General features: G+C 57.7%; 1 protein-coding gene across 1 annotated transcript in view; it reads left to right on the plus strand.

Annotated features, from left to right (window-relative positions):
• Positions 1–23,767, plus strand: part of RIN3 (Ras and Rab interactor 3) — a 106,669-nt gene that overhangs the window by 44,405 nt on the left and 38,497 nt on the right. The window contains exon 4 of the mRNA XM_028507998.2: positions 15,281–15,353. Within this exon, the coding sequence (XP_028363799.2) occupies positions 15,281–15,353 (73 nt within the window). The remainder of the gene's footprint in view (positions 1–15,280; positions 15,354–23,767) is intronic.

Consider the following 23,767-nt stretch of genomic DNA (forward strand, 5'->3'; position numbering starts at 1 on the left):
CGGGGCAGATGGTGTGCCCTCTGGCCCCTATAGGAAGTGCCTCCCGGACGCTTGGTCCGAGCCACTTTCCCCTAGCTTCCCTAGCTGCCCCGCTTCACCCCTTGCCTGTCCCCTGTAGCCGGCTGGGCCCCAGCTTTCGAAACCCTGGCCCGTCTGGCTCCACGAGGACCTCTGCACGCCCTGAGCACATCTCCCACCCACTCTCAGGCCAGCGGTCCTAGGCCCAGCAGTTGAAGCTGAGAGACACACTTGTACCTGGGCACAGAACCGGCCTCATGGGCACTCGGTGAGCGTTGTGCTGGTCAGCGCTGACGGGCGCTGGCGGTGACCGCCACTGCCCGGGGGGACTTTTAAACCAGGGAGGGGGGAATTCCAGATGAGCCCTCTGGGAGCAGAGCTCTGTATGTGTGGGCCAGTCGGAGTGTCCCCCGGAATGACTTGGAGTCCACGGGGGAGAACTGCATTGGCGCTCTTGGGCTCGAGCCTTTGGCCAGCTGACGCATTGTCCTAGAGGGCCTTTACACCCGCCCGCATCTGGGCTGAAACGTGTCAAGTCCCAGAAAAAGTAAGGAATGCGTGTCACTGAAGTCAGGGTCAGAGTGGGGAAGGCAGGCTCTCGCTGGCTTGTCCAGGGGCAGTGTGGCCTGGTGGGGAGCTTGGCGCGCTCGCTGGTGTGGCCCTCTTTTGAGAGCGTGAGCTTTGGAAAGGCAGACAGCTCTGGGCCTTTGTTCTGTCTCTGTCACCTTGTGGCGTCAGACAGGTTACTTCTCCGTGCTTCAGTCTCCTCCTCTGCAGCACAGCTGTGGGAGCACTGATGAGCGAGCACACGTGGGGACGAGAGGCAGCGTGGCCTGGCACGTGGGGAGCACTCGGACAGCATCTTCACTGTGATAGTGTAAGAAAGACCTGCCGTATTTTGCCGTGTATAATGCACATTTCTTTTGCCCAAATTTTTGAGGGAACAATAAGGGTGCGCTTTATACACGGGTAGTACTAATTCCCACGTATGATGTGAATTATATCTACGTGGGGATCGGCACTAAAACGTGAGTGCGCATTATACACAGCTAAATACGGCATTTTGTTTTTGTTGTTCCTGGCACAAAACTCCCCAAACCCTTGGAATTTCCTGAGTGATAAGAGCGATCAAGGTGTTTTGATGTTCATAACAGGCCCCTTTCGAGCTCAGCTAGGAATGGACTCGTGATCCTAGTGGAACTGCACACAGTAGGTGCTCATAAACACCTACCTGCCCCTCCTCCCCCTCCGGGAGCGCCCGCCTTCCGCCTTGGCCTGGGTCTTAGGGTCAGAGAACCCGGATTAACACTCAGCTCTGCCGCTTAACTGGCTCTGCGTCACTACAGCAAGTTGTCTGACTCTGGGCCTCACCCCCACCCACCGCCAGTGGGCCGAGGATGCCTCCGAGGAAGGTGTCACGAGGAACAGACAAGAAAACATGCGCGACTGGATCTGAAACCTGGCAGAGATGCACCAGGGAGCCGAACGCTGCTGCGTGCCTGCGTTCGTGGGAACGTGTAAGCTGGCATCTGCCGAGCCCGGGCTGTGATAAGACCGGATTCTACTCCTAAAAGGCTGGCTGGGGTAGCTGGCTGGGGCCGGAATGGAAGAAACGAGGCAAAGTGCTGTTGCGAGTGCTTCGTGGCTGTCGGGGTCCCTGTGCCCCCGAGGCTCGGCTGGCTCTGGGTTACCCCGCATTCAGGACTTCTGAGGAGACGTTTCTGGGGGCTTGGGGGAACACTATCACACGGCAGTTTGGGGGGCTTTGTGAAAAGGGGAAGCCCGTTGTTCCCTTCGAGCACTGCCCAGATTTGTCTTGCCCTGGGGGTTTCCAGGCGGCTTCCCCACGTGGAGCGGGGAGCGGCTTCAGGCCGGCTGAGCTGTGCACAGTCCTGGGTCAGTGCCAACGAACTGGGTTCCAGTTTGGCTGCCTCGGGAACTCGCTCTGTGATCTTTAAGCCAGTCCCTCAGTGTCCGTGGGCCTCCGGGGAGTAGGAGCGCCTGACTCGGCCAGTGAGAGGTGCATGCGGAACACCTGAGGGGCCCACACAGGGAGAAGGCGCCCCTCTTTGTCCGCCTGACCCAAGCCCCCGGGTTGCAAAGCCTCGTCACGGCCGAGGGGAAGACGGGTCGCTCAGTGCCCGGGGGGCCCCTTGGGCCTCCTGGGATGCCTGTCCCATCAACTTCTCCTTTCTGCCCCAGCTACCTAAGGAAGTAGTCAGAGGGGAAACCTTCTGGAAAGTTCTGTACAAATGGACTGCTGTCTCTGTACAATAGCTCTTTGTGCCCCTCTCCTCCCATCTGCTGGGAACCAGTGGCCAGCCGGTGCCCCTTTAATCAGCAGCCCTGACCCCTCCACACAGGCCGTGTTGTGCTGATTGCTGACCCGGCCCTGCTTTTCACAGAGGAGACTTTCAGGGAATGGGCCCAGGCGCAGCTCCCCCTGCTGGGACGGCCCCTTCCCCTCCTCACTGTTGCCATCCCAGGTAAGACGCGGTTCCCCGATAACCAGGCCTTACCCATGGGACCCTGTCCAGCCTGCCACCCACTTTTGGGGGGACTCCCTGTGTAGCAGGGTGGGCTCTCACAGCACCCGTTCCCCTTGTCTTTGCACGGCCCTGGGAAGCAGGGGCGAGGACCCCCATTTTCTGCTGGGGAAACTGTGCCCAAGGATGGAAACGCGGGTGAACCTAGGCTGTTGCCTCCGCTTCCAGGTGCCTTCACCTGGGGCCAGGTGCTTTCCAGGCTGGCCTCCCGTGGTCCTCGTGCATGTGGCCCTCCAACCCCGGCGCGGTGGAGGACGCCAGAGAGGGCGGTGGAGAGCAGGCAGTGGCCGAGTACACGTAAGGACTTTGGAGTTACCCTCAGAATCTGGGGCCTCAGCTAAGATTATGGCCCAGTGCTTGGCGTTCACTGCGGAGCACCAGAGCAGGACAGAAAGGTGGCCCTCGGGGACTCGACGGCTTCAACAAGGGCCCTGTGGTGAGGAGGGGTCCCTCGAGCCAGTGGGGTCCCCTGAGCCTCAGGTCTCGTAATGGTTCTGCCTCTTAGTGGCCATCTGGAAGTGGGTTTGTGGCAAGCTGTGGTTTGGGTGGCGTGCCGGAGCTGGCTCGTCCCCCCCCGCCCCCCGCGCCCCGTGGGAATGCAGTGTGCCCGCGTCTCCCCCGTCAGCGGGGCGGGAGTGTCTGCATCCCAGAAACAGGCGTGCCATCCGTTGAGCCTCCTTTCCCTGCGGAGTCTGTCGTGAGACGGGGGCAGCCCCCGCCGCGGTTTCCACAGCAGTGGAGTGGGGCGGGGGGTGCCCGCCTGACGGGACCACTGGGAGGCGACGTGTAGGTGAGCAGTTTGCAGACTGAAGTGTGGTGTGTGGGTAGATACGGTGTATGTATTCATGGTGTTGTATGATTGTTCCACGAAAAGGTGGGTCTTTAGGAAAAGGGGGGGCCCTGTCTCTGCAGAAACAGGACATAAACTGGAATCGGGGGAATGGAGTGGCGAAGGCTCCCAGAGAAATCGGGGTGACACGAGGTCACGAGGCACCTCCTCGTGGAAGCCTGAGAGGCTCCTCCTAAACAGCCTCAGGGTCCCGCGGACCCAAGCCCTGTCCATCATGGAGGGTGCGGTGAAGCGTTTTCCGTGGTTTTCTTTGAGAAAAGCCAGTGGCGACAGAAAGAACCAGCAGGCAGCAGACCTGGCTGGATTTGAAGCCGGTCGCTTGCTCGCCGGGTGAACTGGGGCGAGCACGCAGTGAGCTCAGTCCGAGCTCAGTCTCCTGGTCTGTAACCCTCGGGTTGGGGAGACCGGTGGGGAGGGGCCCTCGGGGGCCTGGGCACGTGTAGACTGGGTGGGATTTGTGTTGGTCCTGCTGTCTGCCCCGGGATCCCTCCCGACCCTGTGTCACAGGCGCTGTCTCAGGACGCCAGGCGGATCCCTAGTTTGCAGAACGTGGCTCGGGGGTTGGTACAAGAAGCTTCCCCCACGCAACCCAACCTAGAATGTTCTCCATGTGCCTCTCCCTCTACTGAGTTATGACGCAGAGTATTTCCTGGGAACTTGCTGGACGCCAGCCTCAGCTGCTACAGGGAGAGCCCAAGGAAGCAGGATGCTAATAGCAGTCACTTGTCGAGACTTTATATGAATTAACCCATTGAATCTGCACGTCAGCCCTGGAATAGAAACACTATCACGTGCCAGATTACAGATGGCTGTTGTTTCTTTGACACTCTTCCCATCAGGAGCTGAAGGCTATGCCCTTCCTCTCGGACCTGGGTGGGCGGGGACTGTGTTGGCCAATACAATAAGGCAAAGCGATGCTGTGCCAGGCCTGTGTGTACCTCTTTTAAGAGAACTGCCCTGGCAGCCTCTGCTTGGGCTCTGGGAGGCCTGAGTGGCCAGGTACGAAGTCGGAGGACAGAGAGGCCACCTGGAGGGACCACCCGGAGAGGCCCAGAGACCAGGTGGAGAGAGTCAGCATCCCGAGGGGGCACGACGGAGTCCCGCCTTCCAGAAATGGACACGTGCTGTCCATGGGGCTTCCAGCTGTTCCTGCCAAGGCACCGGGCGTGGGTGAGAGCTTCTGGACCCCGTGGGCCAGCGCAGTCCTTGCCTGAATACCCCCTGGTGACCTAGTCAGTGCCCCGCAGAGCGGCAGCTCCCCCAGCAGAGCCCCGCAGGGTTCGGAAACCGGGCACGCGGGCGTCGGGAGCTGGCCGTTCTTGGCTGGGAGGCTGTCCCGTGCGCTACGCTTAGCGGCACCGCTGGCCTCTGCCCACTAGATGTCAGTAGTGTCACCGCCCCGCCCACCAGTGACAACCTAAAGTGTCTCCCCTCTGCCGGGTGTGCCCTGGGGGACACATTGGCCCCTGGCTGGGAACGCCACTCAGGGCTCCCCCGTCCGACATGGCAGCCGCGAGCCACATGGGCTGTCGAGCGCCTGACACGTGGTGAGTCTGAAACGAGATGTGCTGTTCGTGTGAAATGCACACCCGATTTGGACTCTCGGTGGGAGAAACAAGACCGTGTCTCGTTATTTGCCTTGTATTTAGGGCTGGTTGACGTGGTGATATTTTGGACGTATTGGGTCAAGTAGAACACATCGGTAAGATTACTGTGTTTCTAACGCAACTATGAGAAATGGAAGCTTGCACGCGGAGCCCGAGCTGCATTTCCCCCGCCAGCCAGCAGGGCGGCCCTTGTGCTGGGTGACAGCATGGACAGGAGGGCGGCGTCAGGCTCGCTTGTGGTCACCTGCCGACACCCTTGCTCCCCAGCTCTGTGACCTTTGGTGAGCCACTTAACCTCTCTGGTCCCACAGCGCATCGGTGGCGGTCACTTTCGTCTAGACCTCAGACAACAGTGTCCAAACTCTGGGGTGGGACAGACTTGTCAGATCAGGAGGTTGAAGCGGGGCTGCTCTCTGGGTGATTGCTGGATGTGACCTCCTGTGGCACTCGGGCCCGCTCCCGCCACCAGCTGGTGCCCTGGGCCACCTCCCTCTCCCGTCCCTGCTCCCCCGGAGGGCCAGGTGTTTGTTGGTGACTCGAACAGACAGAGACACCTCCTCACCCCTGCGGTGTGCGCAGAGGAGGGGCCGGCGGGCCAGCAGTCCGTTCCCTGTGGGTGATTCCGCCCCCTGATGAGGAGGGGCCTGGCGGGGGAGGGTGGGGGAGGGAGGCAGGCCTCTGCTCAGCGTCGCCTCCCCCACCCCTTCTCCCCAGCACCCCCTTGTCTCCTTACACCTCATGTAGTTTTCCCTGCGCTTGGCAGTTCACACGTCTGTCTAGCGTCTCCCCTTCTGTTTTGGCGTCTGAACCTACAAGCAGTTCCCGGGCAAAGTCCCGATGCGTCATGACAGCTTGTTCTGTGCTGCTGTTCCCAGGCTGAAACCCTCATCTGCACGTGGCTAAATATGGAAGCGCCCCGCCCGAGAAGCAGAGCCTGTTACGGCTTGGGCGTGCGGTGGCAGCCGCTGCAGATGCGACTGCCAACATGGGGTTCAGAGACAAGGCAGTAGCTGCGAGTTGAGCATGGGGCGTACGTAATCCAGGCAAGGCCCTGGCACTGGGACGGCAGGAAGGAGGAAGGCCTGGCCCCTGCTCTGGGGAGCTTCCTTCGGGGCCAGATCCGGCCTGGGCACACGTCAGGGGGGGCCTGGGCACACATCAGGGGGGGCCTGGGCACATGTCAGGTGCGGCGTAATCGTGCTGTCTGGTGGCGCATGCCCAGGGCCTGAGGGAGGGGCGGGAGTTGTGCCTGGGACGAAGGCTGCTCCGAGGGTAGCATGGGGCCTGCCGGGGAGATGGGTGCCTCCTGAGGAGGTGTCTCTGCTAGCTGACCAGTGACACAGCGACCCAGTGAACGGGACGCCCTCCCTCCACCCCACACCTCTGCTCCTGAACAGAAGGTGTTCTCCGTGGTCCAGGAGCCAGTTACTTGACCTCTCTGGGCCTCAGTTCCGGGCCTGTAAAATGAGGGTAATGGCATTGGCCTGATGATTTAAAATACAGAGGTTGGTACACAGTAGACACTTGATAAATGGGAGATGATATTATTGTTGTTAATATTGTTATTGAAACCTTGACAACAGTAACCCACCATTGTTATTCAAGGGGCTCAAAGCCCGCGCTGGGAAGCTGGGAGAAGCGGGCAGAACAACCGAGGTCAGAATCTGCATCCCAGAGTCAGACTCTGGGAAACACCCGGGCGAACACTCTCTCCCAGGAGGATGGGGCACCTCCTCTGGGCCTCAGTTTTCCCATCTGCGCAGTGGGGGTGGTGGCACCAGAGCTGTCTCTGAGGGCCTTTTTGTTCTGGCTGTCAGTGGTTTCCTGTCCACCGGGAGGGACCTGTGGGCATGGCTGGAGTGTGGTGTAGAAGTCAGTAAAACGGCACTGCTGTGCCTTTTTCATCCTAAAATTCTTAAGATGTGATCAAGAGGCGATTGCGCCTTATGCCAACCACAACCAGCGGAGGCGGCTGTGACTGCTACCCGGGGCTCCCCAGGCAGCTGCTCAGCTCCGGCACCGCCCTGAGGTGCCTGGCAGGGGAGCTGCATGAGGTGGGGGGGGGGGGCGAGATCCAGCTGGCGTTCCACCTGTCACATGGTGCATTTATCGCAGGGCTGCAGCCTCCTGGAGAGCAAGGCGCTTCTCTGCTCCTTGGTCAGACCCTGCAGCAGGGCACGGGGAGTGTTTGGAAGCGGCCCCCTGCCTGGACCCCTGACCATGGCGGCCAGGTCCTCCCCTGCCCTTTCCTGTCAGCCTCCAGCCAAAGGCACATTGGGCAGGGGCTTGCTGTGCCCCCACTCTGCACGGGAGGTCCTGCAGCTCGGCTCGCCCTGGGGGCCCCTGGCTGCTGCAGACAGGAAGGAGTGGGTGGCTCTGCGGGGTTGGAAGGGGTGTGGGCCTGCACACAGAGAGGCTCAGGCAGGCTGGTAAACAGACAGGGAAGGGGCTGCAGGGCCAGGCGGGGCACCAGAGGCCGAGGTGCCCACCCTGGGCTGTCAGGAACAGACCAGGAGAGAGAAGGGAGCTGATTCCAGCACATTTTTGAATCAGCACTCTCTCCCAGCTCCCTGAACCCTAACTCGCCCCCTGCCCTTTACTCCCCACCCCCCACAGACCTTCCAGACCTCTGGGTTATCTTTTCACTCAGCGCCTCTCTAGGGGGGTGCTACTCCAGCCTCTGCACTGGGAGCTGGCGGGCCCAGGACGGCCGCGGCTACTCCTGTCCTCACGGGGCAGGTGGAGGGGCGAGCGTCCGAGTCCATGTGGTGGGTGGAGCCAGCAGCCAGCCCCTGGCCAGTCCTGTCCGGGCTTGGGCTTTGCCAGAGCAGGAACAAGAGCTTGCTCCCACCCGTGTCCATGCCCCAGTCCTTGTGCGGCTGGGCAGCGAGTCTGCCCAGAGAACCCGGGAGACCCGCTGCCCAGCACGGGCTCAGCTGGACTTCCCGCTTCTCCTGGCAGCGGTGGCTGAAGCCCGAGTCTCTCAGCCTCTTTCCTTCCGGCAGGGGGAGGGCGTTCCCCCATCCCCTTAGGTGAGGCCAAGCGTGTGAGTGCCAGAGGTGGACCTGGGACCACGGGGCCCCCACCCCAGACTCCTGAGAAATGGCTGCTCTTCCCACATTTGCTCCTGGGAATGGGGGAAGTAGTTTCCATCTGTTGCAGAAAGTTGGGCCTCTGGATAGGCCTGGTGGTCACAGCAAACAGGCCTTTTTCCATCTCAGCCACAAACTGTCCAGGCGTGGTTCCCATGGCAACTGTGGCGTTGCCAGGCAGCAGTGGGTCCTACCAAGGGAAAGGCCACTGTGGCCTTTCAAGTGGGGCAGGAGCCGAGGGGGTGGGAGGGGCACATGGAAAAGTGGGTCTGGCCCTGCCTGTGCCATCTGCGGGCATCCCCCCCCAACCCCCCACCAGCTGTGAACCACTCCCTAGCCTCCGGTCCTGCTGGCCTTTTATCCTCAGGGTCTGCACTCCTGGCACTTCTTGGCAGGGGCCCAGCTTGGCCACCTAGTACCCCTTTTAGGAAGGGGGACCAGAATCCATTAAGCTCGGCCTTCCCAGCCATTCCGGCTATGAAGTTTCAGGGAGGGTCGGCTCAGCAGTGTCACCTAAGGCTTTGACACAGAGCCACCTCCTGGACCCACCAAGTCCACCCGCACCCCAGCCAGGTGTGAGGCCCTTTTCTCTCCAAAGATGAGCCCTCTGAGAGGCCCAACGCTGCCCGTCCTGCCAACACCTGTCCTTCCTGCGACCCCCTGAGGACACCTGCCTCCAGGGCAATTCATGCCCATTCCGTGAATGGGCGTACCGAGGCCTGGCTACATGCAGGGTTTTCTCTCAGGCAAACTCAGTGAGCGCCTCTCCCCCCCTCCCCCCCACCCAGCGGATGTTCAGTCATCGGGAGAGTGTCCAGCCCCCAGGAGGAGCCCCAGGTGGCCCTGTGGCCAGACCACGGCCATTCTCTGTCCCGCTGCAATCCGTGTGGCTTCCCCTCAGTCTCTGTCCATTTCCCCTGTATTCCTACAGGCTAGGAGAACGATAAATATTTGTCAGTACACAATCACATGACGGACATGTCCCAGCTGACGGGTGACTCTGACCCAGCCCTGCAAAGAGGGTCGTAACGGGAAGTCCACTGACAGCGCTGCCCACCGCAGTGCGTCTGGACAGCGATCTCTCGGGCTCGCCCGCCCGTCTGCCGACAGGGAAGACATTCGCTTCTCCAGGGAACGTTCCGGTACAGTCTCCGTCACCCTTGGCAGGGGGTGCCCTCGATTTGGGGTCAGGCTCGGGTGCACACATGTGCACCCTCCATTTTAGCGAAGGCGGGTCACACCCTCACGATGGCCCTTGTCAGTAGCCGTTCTCTGCTCAGAGTGACCGTGATGTGGGGAGGTTTCCATTGTCAAGTTCACGCGCCTCAGTCACTGGAAGGCTGTGGCAATGAAAGCCTGGTGTGTCTGTGGTTTCCCTCTGCACCGTCCACGAAGAAAGTGTCCACTAAGGGAATTCTGAGTGTCAATAAGACTGCGGAGGGGACTTTGGCCTAGGTTAGAGCAGTAATTGGTTCAAGATGCATTCTGCGTTAGTTGTAACGCTGGATTCTGCCACATGCACGTAAGAGTTGACCGGTGATCATAACAGGTTGGAAATAGCCCTACTGAATCCTTTATACCGCACCCGTTGGTGGCTTGTTATTATTGTGCAGACACACTGGGACAGCATTCCTCTCCTTTCTTCTCCAATGTCTGAAAGACCCTCTTAAGAGGATGAAAAGACAAATTGCAGACCGGGAGAAAATATTTGCCAGTCACACAACTGGCGAAGGCCTCGGTATCTAGAACGGGAACTCTGAGAGCTCAACGTGAAACACAACCCCATCGAACATGGGAAAAGGATCGAAATGAGCCCCTTTCCTCCAAGAACGTATACAAATGGCCAGTTAGCGCGGGCAAAGGCTCTCAACATCAGCGATCGTCAGGGGGGCGAGACTCAGGACCCCGCCTGAGCCAGCACAGACACCCCCCAGGGCGGCTGTCCCCAAGCACGTGGTAACAAGGACTGAGGGGTGTGGAGAAATTGGAACCTTCAGACGTTGTCAGTGAGAGCGTAAAATGGGGGGGTCCCTTTGAAAAACGGTTTGGCCGTTTCTTAGCCATGTAGTTACCAGATGGCTCGGGAATCCCACTTCTAGGTCTGTGCCCCAGAGAAATGAAAACATGCGTCCCCACAAACACTTGTACACCGGTTCCATCCGCGTTGCCTGTAGTAGCCAAAAAGCGGAAGCAACCCAAACAGCCATCAGAGATAAGTGGATAAACAGAAGGGGGTCTGCCCACACAACAGAGTATTATTCAGCCATAAAGAGGAATGAAGGGCTGGCCCACGCTACAGCACGGACAGACGTGGAGGACACTATGCCGCGTGAAGGGAGCCAGACACGGAGGACCGCGTACTGTGACTCCATGTATGTGAGATGTCCAGAACGGGCAGATCCGTAGGGACAGAAGGTAAACGAGTGGCTGCCAGAGGCTAGGAGGAGGGAGGACTGGGAAGTGACTGCTGGTGGGCCCGGGGTTTCCTTGGGGAGAGATGAAAATACTCTGAAGCTGATTAGGCAGATGGTCACACAACTCTGTGAATGCAGTAAGACCATTTATTGTGCACTTTAGATGATGAATTGTTATTTTATTTTTTCTATCCTTTCCCAAAGACATGCTTAGAGAGAGGGGAAGGGGGCAAGGAGAAGTATTGATCTGTTGCCTCCTGTGTGCACCCCAACCAGGGACTAAACCCACAACCTAGGTATGTGCCCTGACCAGGAATTGAACCCGCAAACTTTCGGTTTACAGGACGATGCTCCAACCAACTGAGCCTCGCCAGCCATGGCTGGCATGTGAATATCTTAGTAGAGTGATTTTAAGACAACCTCAACATTTTAAAAAATCCAATTAGAAAATTGACTAAAGACATAAACCAAAAGAGGATAGATACACAGATAATAAATAACCACCTGAAAAGATGTTGAACATCTTTTCAAAATCCAAACCAGAGAAATGCAAATCAACGTCATGACGACATGTCACTCTACACCGACGGGTGGCTACAATAAAAGGTAGCGTGGGAGGAACGGGGCCAGGCCTGCACTGCCGGGGGGCCCCGAGAACGGTGTGGCCCCTCTGGAAAACAGTTTCTCGGTTCCTTCGATGGACTTGCCGTAGGACCCAGCAATAGCACTCCTGGGCATAGAGCCCCCCAAAATGGGAAGCCCATTGTCATGCAGAGGCTTGTGCACAAGTGTTCATCGTCTCTTTGTGTGTAATCTCTCAAAACTGGAAACTCTCCAGATGTCCTTCCGTGGGTGACTATTATCAAGCAAACAGTGCTACATCCAAACCGTGGACTGCTGCCCGGCACTAAGCCGTGGACTACTGCCCGGCACTAAGCCGTGGACTACTGCCCGGCACTACAGAGGAGCAGCCTGGGTGACCCCTGAGGAAATCATGCTGAGTGAAAAAAGCCCGTCTCAAAGGCTCGTATGCTGCGAGATTCCACTGATAAGCCATTCGTGAAGCGACAGAAGCAAACAGATGGAGAACAGATTGGCGGCTGCCGGCGCTCGGGGCGGAGGGAAGGGCGGCTGCGGCTGTAAAGCGGGGGCGGGGGGAGCCTTGTGGTGATGGTGCAGGGAAATATCTTGATTGGGGCGGTGATTACAGGCAGCCACACGTGGGATAGAGTTCGTAGTGCTGCACAAACACACACGCGGGCACGTGAGCCCATGTGAACCTGGGTGAAGGGTGCCCAGGACTTCTGCGCATGTCTGCAACTTCCTGTGCACGTGTAGGTGTTGCAAAGTACAGCATTTTGAAAGTAAACAAATGAGCGTCTCTGAGCTGGCATGCAGAGCACCATGCCCAGTGCTGGGCCAACCGTGAAGAACCGGAGACACACACGGCCCCTGTCCTCGGCGGCGCGGGCCACTGACCTTCAGGTTTTTGTGGACATTTCATTGTGACATTGGGACCCGGCATCCATGCCCTGCCCCTGCTCAGCCTTGATGGCGAGTCACAAGGTAAAAGGTTTCCTTTTCTCTTAAGTGGAGGTGGAAGCCTATTGTTGTCACCTGTTGTCACCTTGGATGTGCCAGATGCTGCCGGCGGGCACCCATTTCTCTCCTCACCCTTTGAAAGAAGCGGTTAGACAGGGTCTGGCGTGTCCCCACCAAGGTTTCTGCGGAGGGCCCCTGGCGACCGCACACAGCGGAGGGGTCACTGCTCGTACGTTTCAAAGGTGACCCGCTGGCACTGGCGTCTTTGTTGGGAGGAGCTGCCTGGCTGGGTCCCTCCCGTGAGCTGCTGCCAAGGGCGGAGTGGGCTCTTTAGTGAAGGGGCTTGTGGGTGGCCGAGTTGGGGGGAGGGTTAGGGGGACATGGGTGGGTGTCGTGGGGGCTTGTCATCTGGGCTGTGAGCAGCTTTAGGGACACGTTTACAGAGAAACTTTGGAAATGTCAGGAATCTTTAGTTTCTCTGCTTACGGAACTCATAGATGCTCATTGTTAAAATCCCAGAAAAACTTCACACAGTGAAATTGTCTACTCAGGGCGCATTTTTCTTTATCTTAATAATGGCCGTGTGGAGACATAGGCGCATAATGAATCGTACATTACAAGCTCACCGCATGAGGTGCACGAGCGGGTGCCTCTGCTGGTCGCCGAGGGAAACTCAAATGGGGGCCAGGCCCTGGCACGCAGGAGCCCCATGGCGGGGGGGGGGGGGGCTTGGTGTGAGGGGGGCAGTTCCCACCGTCAGGTCAGGGCAGACGTGGGCAGCCGGCTACGTCTGGGGCAGAGGCAGTCTAAGGAAACAAGCGTGAGCCTCCGCCCTTGCTTGTGGTTTTAAAAAATCGACCCTTTTGACAGTAAAAAGGTGAATGCCCACCAAGTCTGGAATGGTGTTGCCCGCCCTCTGTTGCAAAAATAAAGGAGCCCTGTCCTACTCTCCAGGGGCTGACCTGCAAGTGGACGGTCGAGAAGTCCATAAGGAGGATGGGCTTTACATAAAGGGCCAGAGGGCACGGAAGAGGGACCAACTGACTTCACCCGGAAGGGTTCATCTGGGTGGGGCACGGGTCAGAGCCTGTCGCCACGGCGAGGGAAAGTGGCTAATTGATGAGTGCGTCCGTCCATCAGGTGTAGGAGGCCAGGACTCCCTGCGGCACCCCCACTGACCCCCTCGAGGGATTCCTGCGGAGGGCTTCATGTTGCCCTTTTGCCGAGGGAATGACCTCTACCTCTTGTAGAGACTTTTGGCCCAAGGCTCTCTTGGCCAGTGCTAAGCAGAGAGTCGGTGATGTACCAAATGCCAGCACTAGATGGCGCTGTGGGCCGCCCACTGCTACTGATTCACAGAGGGTGCTCATCCACCAACTGTCTCTCCGTCACTTGTAGGCATCTTCAGAGCACCTCTCGTACTGTGATCTACTTAACATTTCACTTTAAACACCCTTTTACATTTCTCATATCCATCCTAATAGGAAACCATGATCTCTTTGCCATAAATGGATGACGAATGTAAACTTTTTTTAAAAATCATGTTAACTGTTTAGAACAGTGTCCGGTCTATGGAAAGGAGGCAGATGCAAAAGTAAAGCCGGGAGAACAAAACCTACTGGTTGTGCATCACCTACACCCATCTCAAAGGCCACCAGTGCAGTGAGATGCTGCCCTAGGCTTCGAACCCCGGGACGGCCAGCCGGGGTCACCTGGATGCGCATGTGTCCAGGGTTGGAAGGGCGCCTCTCTTTGCAGGTGGAGGAACGGAAGTGCTGGGAGGGGAGGGGACGCACCCAGAGGCACGCTGTTGGTCGCAGGGTCAGAGCCAGGCCTGGGACCGCGTCCCGTCTTCCCCTCTGCCACCCTAACACACTTCCAGCAGACCCTCAGGAAAGTGGGACTGAAGTGGGAGGCAGGCACATTTCTCGGCCCCTCCGATGCCTGAGGAAGTTCACTGGGGGGGTCCTGAGTGCAGGGGGCATCCCTGTTTGGCAGATGAAGTCCTGAGCTGAGAGTCAGGAGTCACAGGGGTGGGTGGCGCCCAGACTCACTCGGCTTCTCTGGGCCCCTTGCCCTGAGGGTCCCAAGCAGGGTGTGGCACCGTACCACGTTCTCTGGTCAGCTCGCCCCTCCCACTTCGGAGCCTGCCGCCACGCCCTGGCAGCTACACCCACCCTGGGAGGGGATCTCAGGCACAGGCTGGGATCCCTCATCCTTGTCGGAGCTAGAAAACATCAGGGGCAGCTGCACCCTTGGGTTACCACACAGGCAAATCAAGTGCGGTCCTAATAGGTCCTCTTGGGAGAAAGGCCAGCAGTCCCAGCTCAGGGCCCCTCCCACAGGCCGAGACAGGATAGGGTCACTTTCTTCCTGCCGCCCCCTCTGCCCTCAGGATCATCCAGCCGAGATGGCCCTGGTCTAGTCAATGCCTGGTTCTGCTTTCACACTCCAGAGGCTCCTGTGCCTTTTGTCCAGAGGGGTGTGCAGCGGTTCGGGGAACACCAGCTGCTGTGACTCGCCGCTCTGGGGTTCAGCAGATGAACCCCACAGAGCCGCAGGTTTCAGCTGGTGTGCTGCAGGGATTTTTGAAACATGCAGGACCTGACTGCTGACTGAGTCAGGGGCTCTGACTTGCTTTTACTTACTTTGTCAAATTCAAAAATGACAACAGCCCTGACTAGTGTGGCTCAGTGGGTAGGGCTCATCCCACAGATTGAAAGTTTGCCAGTTCAAGTCCTGGCCAGGGCACATGCTTGGGATACAGACCAGGTCCCCAGTTGGGGGCATGTAAGAGGCAACCAATTGATGTTTCTCTCACACATCAATGTTTCTCTCCCTCTCTCCCTACCTTTCTCTCTCTCTAAAAATAAATAAATAAAGCATTTTTTTATGACAACAGCCAACACAACAATAGCCATCCAGTGTCAGTGAATCAATATCATACCTATTTTTGGTCAGATCAGCAAAAAATAATGTTTTGTGGTGTACCACAGAATTTTCGTCATGAGTTTACATGTGCGCCATGAGATGAAACAGGTTGAAAATCGCTGCCCCAGAAGGCCATCTCCCACTGCCCTCTGGTCCCACTGGCAGCTGTTGCGATGTGGCTCGGGCAGGCCAGGCAGCTCGGTAGTGAACTCAGGGACCCTCCCTCCCTCCCTCCCTCCCACAGGGACACTCATCCTCGGCCTTTGTCCTCTCTCCGCAGTACTGTACCTGGAAGGCTCCGTTCTTGTGTTTGAGGACATCTTCAGACTGATCGCGTTCTACTGTGTCAGTAGGTAAGTAGACCTGGCCCCACGGGAGGGCACCTGGGCGAAACAGATGTCCCTGCAATGTTGGGCTCGGGGCGGGGGGGCAGTGGGGGGGCGCAGGGAAGCCCCCAGAGGGAAGGCTGCAGCCCACAGGATGCAGAGAGGGGACAGTCCCTGGCTTTGCCCTGGTCACCATGGAGGGCGGTGTTAGTTCTGCTGTTTTCTCGGACCTGCCGGTAAGGACCCTCTCCTTACCACCAGCTGCCCACGGCCCGCTGCCCACCACCTTAGCTTCCTGTGTCCTGGCTTCTGGGACAGCTTGGAGCCCTGTGTGGACCCGGCACACCCCGTGGAGGGGCGATAGACGGCACTTCCTGTGGGGGCAGCAGGAAGGGCTGATGCCCTCTGAGGGAGGGAGCCTGTGACTGCCGAGCAGCTGCCGGGCGGCGTGGGCGTGGTAACCACCCTCAGAGCCGCCCTGTTTATTCAGAACCGGTTGCCGGTCAACGGAGCTTTAAAAATACATTTGGGTGCCAGAAGCGGGTGACTCAAGCTACAGGGTCTTGACAAGGACTGTCCAGAGGCTGGGCGGGGTGTCTTGGGATCCGGGGCTGCAGGTCCACTTCTCTCTGCTTCAAAAAGACCGTCCTCGCTGCCTCGGGGGAAAGCCACACTCAACCCAGAACACGGCTCCCGCCTGCCTGGACCCTGCTGGGCCCACCAGGTAGAAAACGGCGGAGCTGGTGCTAACAGTGGCTAACAGCAGCTGCCTACTGAGGGCTTTCCAGGTATCCCGCACTGGGCCTTCTTACAACCATTATCATTTTCAGTCTTGCAGACAAGTACACAAGGTACGTGTGCTCGTTATTCCCACTTTATGGATGAGGAAACTGAGACTGAGAGAAGCGACTTGCTCAGGGTCCCACAGCCGGTACATGGCGGAGTGGAGACTGAAAATAGATAAAGCTCCAAGGTCCTCTGTGCACGTCCTGCAATAATGCCGATGACCTGGCGTGCCCCTCCAGGCCCACAAGGCAAAGCATCTTCGGCCTCGGCCCTTTGTAAATTCTGACAGGTCCAGCACTCGGGGGACAGGCCCTCCCTGTTCTGTGAAGTTCTTACCTTAGGGGGAGGTGCCCAGCACCGTGTTTGACACATTCCAGGTGCTTTGAATGAATGAATGAGTGAGCAAAGGAATGAATGAATGAATGGAGACAATTGCTGAGCCCAGAACTTGACCTAGTGACTTCATCTCTCTGAGTCTCCTCCCCCTCATGTAAAACAGAGGTAATGCCCAGCGGAGAGAGCAGCGAGGGGAGGGAACGAAATGAAGGGGCAGCACACCGCCCGAAACCCAGGAGGAGCTCCGGTTGTTTCCACGGGTCGGGCCATTGGAGGGTGTGCCGGGGTGACCACTTCATGTGTTTGGGGGCTGTGGGGCCGTGGTCACCAGGCTCACCACTGTCATCCCCCAGCCTCTCCTCCTGCGACTGCTTTTCCTCCGCATTCCAGAAAAGCAGGTGCCTGTTCACCCGCCCTCGAACACCCAGGGAACCCACGGGGAGGTCACGGGGCAGAGCCCGGCACCCCGGCATTTGGGGGTGGGAGGTATCAGCTCCAGAGCCGCCTCTAGGCAGGGACGTGCTGGGGGAGTTGGAGGCTCATTCCCCAGTGGGACAACCTTGGGCCAGTCCCCGACCTTTCCTGGCCCCGTTGCCTGGTCCGTCAGGGAGTGGCAGCCAAGTTGGAGCACCAGGGGTGAGAGCTCTGGGGTCTGGGAGTCTATCGCGTCGGCCAAAAAGTCCATTTGTTTTTTCCCTGTGATGGCTCCAGCCGCACCTGGTTGTCTTTAACATCACTGGAAATAATTTTGTCGGGTTGTATTGTGCCAGCTGTCATACCAGCATGCACCTTTTAAAACAAACCTCAAACAAAGGTGGTAAATTGTTGTGTAGCCATTTTAATATTGGAGATGGCTGACATCCTCAAAATAATCCAAATCAATGAAGTTCTTGATGAAAATGAAGAATGTGTCTTTTATTTTATGGGGAAAAAACCACACGGACTTTTTGGCCGACCCAATAAAACCCGGCCCCGTGGGCGCCTGCAGAACCGGGCACCGGACGCAGCAGGAAGTAGACCAGGGGGCTCCTCTCCCAGGCCCGTGGCTGTCTCCCGCGGGGCCTTGCACAGAGGGGCAGTGCGATCGCTGCAGAACACCCGGGTGACAAATGCCGGTCCTGGCTCCGAGGCGTATACCCCAACACCACACTGTGCTGCCGGCCCAGCCCATCCCCCCCCTTCACAGAGCCTGCCACCCAGCGGGCCCTGCGGCCCGGGCCGGCTGCCTGTCCATCCAGCGCATCCCCCACGGCGGCATGGACCGGCCGGGACACGGTGAAGCGGCGTGATGGGGACTGCAGCAGAGCAGGAGGCCCCGCCCTTCTCCGTCGAGCACTTGTGGGGAGCACGTGCTGCCCCCCACCCCCAATCCGGTACAGGAAGGCACAGGGGCCGCGTCAGGGCACTCACCCTAAACCTAACGCAAACCCTGATGGTCCAGGCCGGAGGGCGGACTGGTGAGGGTTCCAGAGCTGGCGGAAAGTGCAGCCTCCTGGGGCCACCCCGGAGATCCCGACTCCGCGGGCCTGGGGTGGGACGCAGGACTCTGCCTTTACCACTATACTGTGCGCTGTGTCCGGGGCCTGCATCCACAGTACAACCCGTCTGCAAGCCGGCACTTTGGAACTGCGTCTAGGCCACGGATGGCCGTAGCCTGGCCCGGCTCTCCCGGGGCAGACTTTGAGGAGAGAGTTCATGGGCAGGTGACACCAAAGGACTCGTCCCCAATGAGAAAGCAGCAGGGAGGGGGGAAGGGGACAGGAGAGAAGTCCAGCAGGGATTTTGTTACAGGGGCCACGCCAGCCCCAGCCTGATCCCGCCAGCAGCTCTGGAGCATAAAGACGGCCTCAAGAGCCGCCGGGCTTTTGAACCCCCAAGCCAGCCAGCCGGCCAGCCCCCGGCGCCCACCCAGGCATCGTGGGGCCAGCAGCACAGGTAGTGCAGCTCCAGCCTGCAGGACAAGCCTCCAAGGGTCACAGGTGCCACCGGCCCTCAGGAGCAAACCCCTCAGAGGCTGTGCGTGGAGCTGGTGTAGACACTGGAGGAGTCTGGGAGGGGCGGTGGAGCGACAGGGCATCCGTGCTGAGTCAGGCTGCGTGGCGCGAGCAGCCAAGCGAGGTCTTCCTGAGCCTACAGCGGTCCCGTGGGGAGCTGGTCCCGTGGGGAGCTGGTCCCGTCTCAGACCCGCTGATCTGCCGGTGCCCCTCCCCCGGGGTGTGCTCAGCATCAGACGCAAAGATCTCTCTGTAAGGGGCTTGGCAGAGTGCCCGGCACCAGGTGCTCCAGCCGTGGTCAAGAGTTTTCTTGTTGCTGCTGCAGGTGGGAAATGGAGGTGTGACCTGCCTCGAGTCCCACGGCTCAATGTCAGGCCCAGTCTGAGCTGGCACGTGTCTCTTCTTGCAGCTGCCGCTTCTGCCCAGGACAGTGTGCAGGGCCTGAGGCCAGAGGGTGATGTGTGAATTGCTCCCCTTAAGCCCCAACTCCCCAAAGATGGGAGAGTCCAGGCCCTCGTGGTGGAAGAGGGGACCTTGGAGGCCAAGCACAAGGGTGGGAAGAGAATTCTAGGTAGAGCAAACAGCATAGGCTAAGGCTTGGCAGTGGGAAAGCTACACGCGGCTCAGGGAGGGCTTCCTGGTGGGAACCAGACACACGGGTAGGAGATCAGATGCTCGGAAGGCCTCAAATGCCGTGACCAGGGGCAATGGGGACTTCCTCCTGCAGGTGCGCTGAGCCGCGCTGCTGTCATAGTCAGACAGCAGGGTGGCCGCAGCAGGCGGTGGGACTGAAGCAAGGGGAGGGTGGAGACCAGCCGGGACCACTGCAGCTTTCATGTGGAGGGAGGCTTCTGCCCAGGCAACAGATAGGGAACCAGATGGGTGGGGCGGCTACCGTGGGGAGGAGTGGGGAGGAGTGGGGAGATGCCAGGGCCGCAATCCTGGGCTGCAGCGGGGTGAACACCCTTGACCATGGCTGGAGCACTTACTATGCTGCAGGTCTCTGCTGAGCCCCTTAGGAGGTTCGTGAGGCCTGATCCTCAGCACACGTTGAGATCAGGAGTCGGTAGCCTCACGGAGGGGGTGCAGTTAAGCGAAATGAGGAAGGAAGGGAGGGAGGGGCCCCTTGGACCTGCCCTCTCTGGGACATATCCGGATCCTAAGGGGCCCTCAGTGTCGTGATGAAGCCACCACCTTCCTCCCAGCAGGAGGGGAGGGGTGGTGAGCTGGTCCTCTGCCTCCTGTCTGGAGCTGCCACCTGAGCCAGGAGCCACTCACTGTCTTACCCTTGGATGGCCCTGGGGAGTGGGGAGAGGGCGGAGCCTCAGCCGCTGCTCAGGGGCCCTGAGCGGTGCCCTGGGGCCTGTGCTGGGGGAGAGGAGGAAGTACACACAGCAGCCCCTCGGTGCAGGCCCTGCCGGCCGGCTCCTGTCCCCCAGCTCACCTACCTCTCGGCACAGCCCACGGGAGGGCCTCGTGTCCCCACTGTCACACCAGAAAGTAAAAATGACGTCCTGCCAGGAATGGCAGAGCTGGGGTGTGAGCTGGGTCTACGGATTCCTAAGTTCAGGCTGCCTTTCTCTGTCTGTCTCCCCTTCTCTCACTTAAGAAAAAAATTACCAAAATGAATTCCTGCTCTTCCTTCTATAGTAGTTAACGGGTTTTTTTTAGATTTTATTTATTTATTTTTAGAGAGAGGGGAAGGGAGGGAGAAAGAAAGGGAGGGAAACATCGATGTGTGAGAGATACATCAACCTATGGCCTCTCTTACGCCCCCAACTGGGGCTCTAGCCCACAACCCAGGCATGTGCCCTGACTGGGAATCAAACCAGCGACCTTTTGGTTCGCAGGCCAGTGCTCAGTCTACTGAGCCATGCCAGCCAGGGCTACAGTGGTTGACTTTCAAAACCACAAAAGTCAGCCGGGATTTGTGAGGAGATGGAGCTGAGGGGTCCGTGGGCATCAAGGGGGTTCAGACATTGCTCTCCTGGTCCTGGTCTTACATCTTAGAAGCGCTCCCCAGATCACCCCAAAACTTTCCAGGACCTAGGGAGGTGCCACACTCCTCAGGGGGAGGAGAAAATTAGCCCGGGCCAAAGGATTGTACACACAGTGTGCGGTGTTCTCCAGTCTGTGGGTCACGGCCCACGAGGAGGTGCGGTCTCTGTCCAGGTGCCTCGCGGAGCTCCTACAGCCTCGGGACTCCCTGAGCGATGGGGTGGCTTTCATCCTTCATGATCAGCTGTGGGGGGGCCTGTCTCCGCCCACAGGGTCCCCTTGTCCCTGGCCTCCATGGAGGAGAATAAGTCTACCAAGACATGATCTGCTTGGGGAGGAAAGGTGACAGATCTCTCAAAGGAGAAACCAAGAGCCTGTTCCTCAGTGGTCTTTTATTGGGTTCATTTGCACAGGAATACATGTAAAGCTCATTAATCATTGTCAGGCAGTAAGAATCAAACAACAGATAACATACAAAGAACTCTGAGGGCCTATTCCAAGTCAGGATCTGTTAGCCATAAAACTTTGAGGAACATGGGAGTAGGGGAGAGAAAACTGTACTTGAACAATAATTAAAATTAAAAAAAAGAAAAAAAAAGAAGAAAAAAAAAAACTTTGAGGAACAAACTCACTTCTTGCTTGGACCCTTATCATTTAATTGAGAGCATTCTAAACAAAGCAGTTTTCACAGGACTTTACATATTCTTTCTTAGGCCTGATCTCCAGAGGAACCCGCCCTTTCCAGCACAGGGCTGCACCACTCTCTGTCATTGTTTCAGGCTTAAGTCAGGCAGGGGCAGTAAGGCAGCCAAGAGATTAGGAGACTTCTCGCAGACAGAATGAGGATTTAGGCTATGTCCAAGCCGAGGGGCGAGGGTCCATCACCCCCTGTCTCCATATCCCCCCAAGTCTTTCCTTGGGGGCCTCCATGTGATCGTGCCTGTCTTAGGTCATTCCCCCACTTGGGGAATCTTACCCGTCATTGGCTAACCGACCAAGTGTTGGGGGCCAGGCAGGGTGAAGTAAAAGGAGCAGAAGCGGCGCCCCTGCCAGGGAGATAAGCTTTTGTCTCCTTAGTGGCTTGTGGTCCGAAGGTCGCCCACACAGCCTTAGCCATGGAGGGGGGGGTTTACAGCTTCTGAAACCAGGCAGGGTGGTCCCCAGCACCCTGGGGTATAGGTATTAACACAAAGGTAGAATTAGGGCTTGGGGGGAAGGTGGATAGAGCGGTGGATGTGGCTGGGAAGGGGAGGTCAGGGTCAGACTCTGATGGGCCTTGAATACCAGGATGAGGTATACCGCTTCTTGGTATCCAGCCCCTTTCTGTCATACCTGAGCTTATGCTAGGAGGTTGCACAGGTACAGCCCCTCAAGATGGGGCTGACCACCAGGGACACCCAGTGACCAGGGCAGAGATTTTCAACCTTTTCCATCTCAGGGCACACATACACTCATTACCAGGTTTCTGTGGCACACCAAGACAATGTTATATTTTTTTGCTGATCTGACAAAAAATAGGTATAGTTTTGATTGATTTATAAAAAAAATAATAGCAGTTACCTGCCCAGTTACCTGCCCTTTTTGCTCTAAAGGGACTTTTTAAAAAAAAATCAGGTGCCTATTCTTGTATATAAGGATTTCTGGTATCATGAAATTAACCAATCAGATGCAGCTTTACACGATGTGACCTATAAGGGGCCACTCTATTGTATGACCTCCATAGTTATGGTCCCACACAGGGCATTCACCCCGGACGGCCACCGTAGTGTTGACTATTGTCATTTTTTTATTTGACAATGTAAGGACAAAGAGATCAGTCTGTGCTAACCCCAGGCGGGTAGTGTCAGAACCGAAGTACCTTGTGGGACACCCCGTTGGTGACGGTGGATTGGTTGTTGATATCAGAAAACACCCAGAGGGGGTCATCAAGTCAGTTGAATGGGTCATAACAGTCTCTCTCTCTTGCTTTTTAATCGTCATCTGAGGACTTTTTTATTGCTTTTAGAGAGAGAGAGAGACATACATCGCTATGAGAGAAATATTGACCAGTTGCCTCTTGAATGCCCCCCAACTGGGACCAAACTCACAACCCAGACATGTGCCCTGACTGGGAATTGAACCCGTGACATTTTGGTTTACAGGATGACACTCCAACCAACCAAGCCACACTGGCCAGGGCCTGGCTCTTCTTTAATGAAAAAGTAAACTAGACTAGAAAGTACCATCGTGCCTCATGCAGGAATGAGTCCCTTGTGAAGTGGGTTTGAGGGGTGTGTGTGTTACGTGCCCAGCACCATGAACCGAGACGCGTCTCTTACTGGCAGCCGTGGTCCAGAAAGTCGGGAAGGCGCCAGCTAGAACAGAGGCCTCCAGGGCAGGGCGTTTGCACCCTGGGAGCTGTGCAAGCTGACCCACCAGAATGTGTGTGTCGGCATGGGGGAAGGGGTGTTAGAGCACTTATTCTAAAAACCTCATTTTGACATTTTCTCTCTGTGAATGCTTTCTCATAGACTCAGTGGTTGATAAGGAAATACATACCTACATACCTGTCTGGAGAGCGCCTTAATTTTCATTCATACTGACAGCCCCTCAGCCCCTGCTTTGGGAGTTGGGATTCCCTCCCAAGGCTGTGTCCACCAGCGCCCCCTGGAGAGCTGTTTAACAACGTCATTCCCGGTCCACCACCACACCTGACCCTGGGCACCCCTGGGCGCTCACTGGGATCTGGAATATGCACTTTAGCAGCTCCCCCAGGGGATTCGGGTCCCGAATGAATGAATGAATGAATGCAAAGGTTGAATTGGGGCTTGGGGGGAAGGTGGGTAGAGCGGTGGGTGTGGCTGGGAAGGGGAGGTCAGGGTCAGACTGGGATGGGCCTTGAATACAGTCTTGGGCCTTGATGGGTCCTAGAAAGTACTGTCATGTCTCATGCAGGAATGAGTCCCTTGTGAAGCGGGTTTGAAGGGAGGGGGGAGGTTGTGTGTGATGGGACGAGGCGTGGAGTTGGGACCATCCATCCTGGGGACCCTGCAGAGACACACCCCCCTTTCCTGGCCCCTGGACACAGCGCTGGCCTGGAAGTCAGGAGGCCTAGGGCTCAGCACACTGTGTCTTCAACCCACCCTGGGGTCCGGACATACTCCTTTCCCTCTCTGGGCCTCAGTTTCCCTATCTGCACAACAAAGGGGGAGGGTTTCTGAGTCCCTGCTGGGCTGTCTCTGGAGAGACCCCTGAACAGGTCCCCGTTCAGACCAAAGACAGCAGCAGATTAAGCAACTGACTGAGCGTGGTCAGGGATGTCTACCTGAACTCACTGGGAAGGCTGAC

Source organism: Phyllostomus discolor, chromosome 1, assembly GCF_004126475.2.
Source record: "Phyllostomus discolor isolate MPI-MPIP mPhyDis1 chromosome 1, mPhyDis1.pri.v3, whole genome shotgun sequence".
In the NCBI taxonomy this organism is placed as follows: Eukaryota; Metazoa; Chordata; class Mammalia; order Chiroptera; family Phyllostomidae; genus Phyllostomus; species Phyllostomus discolor.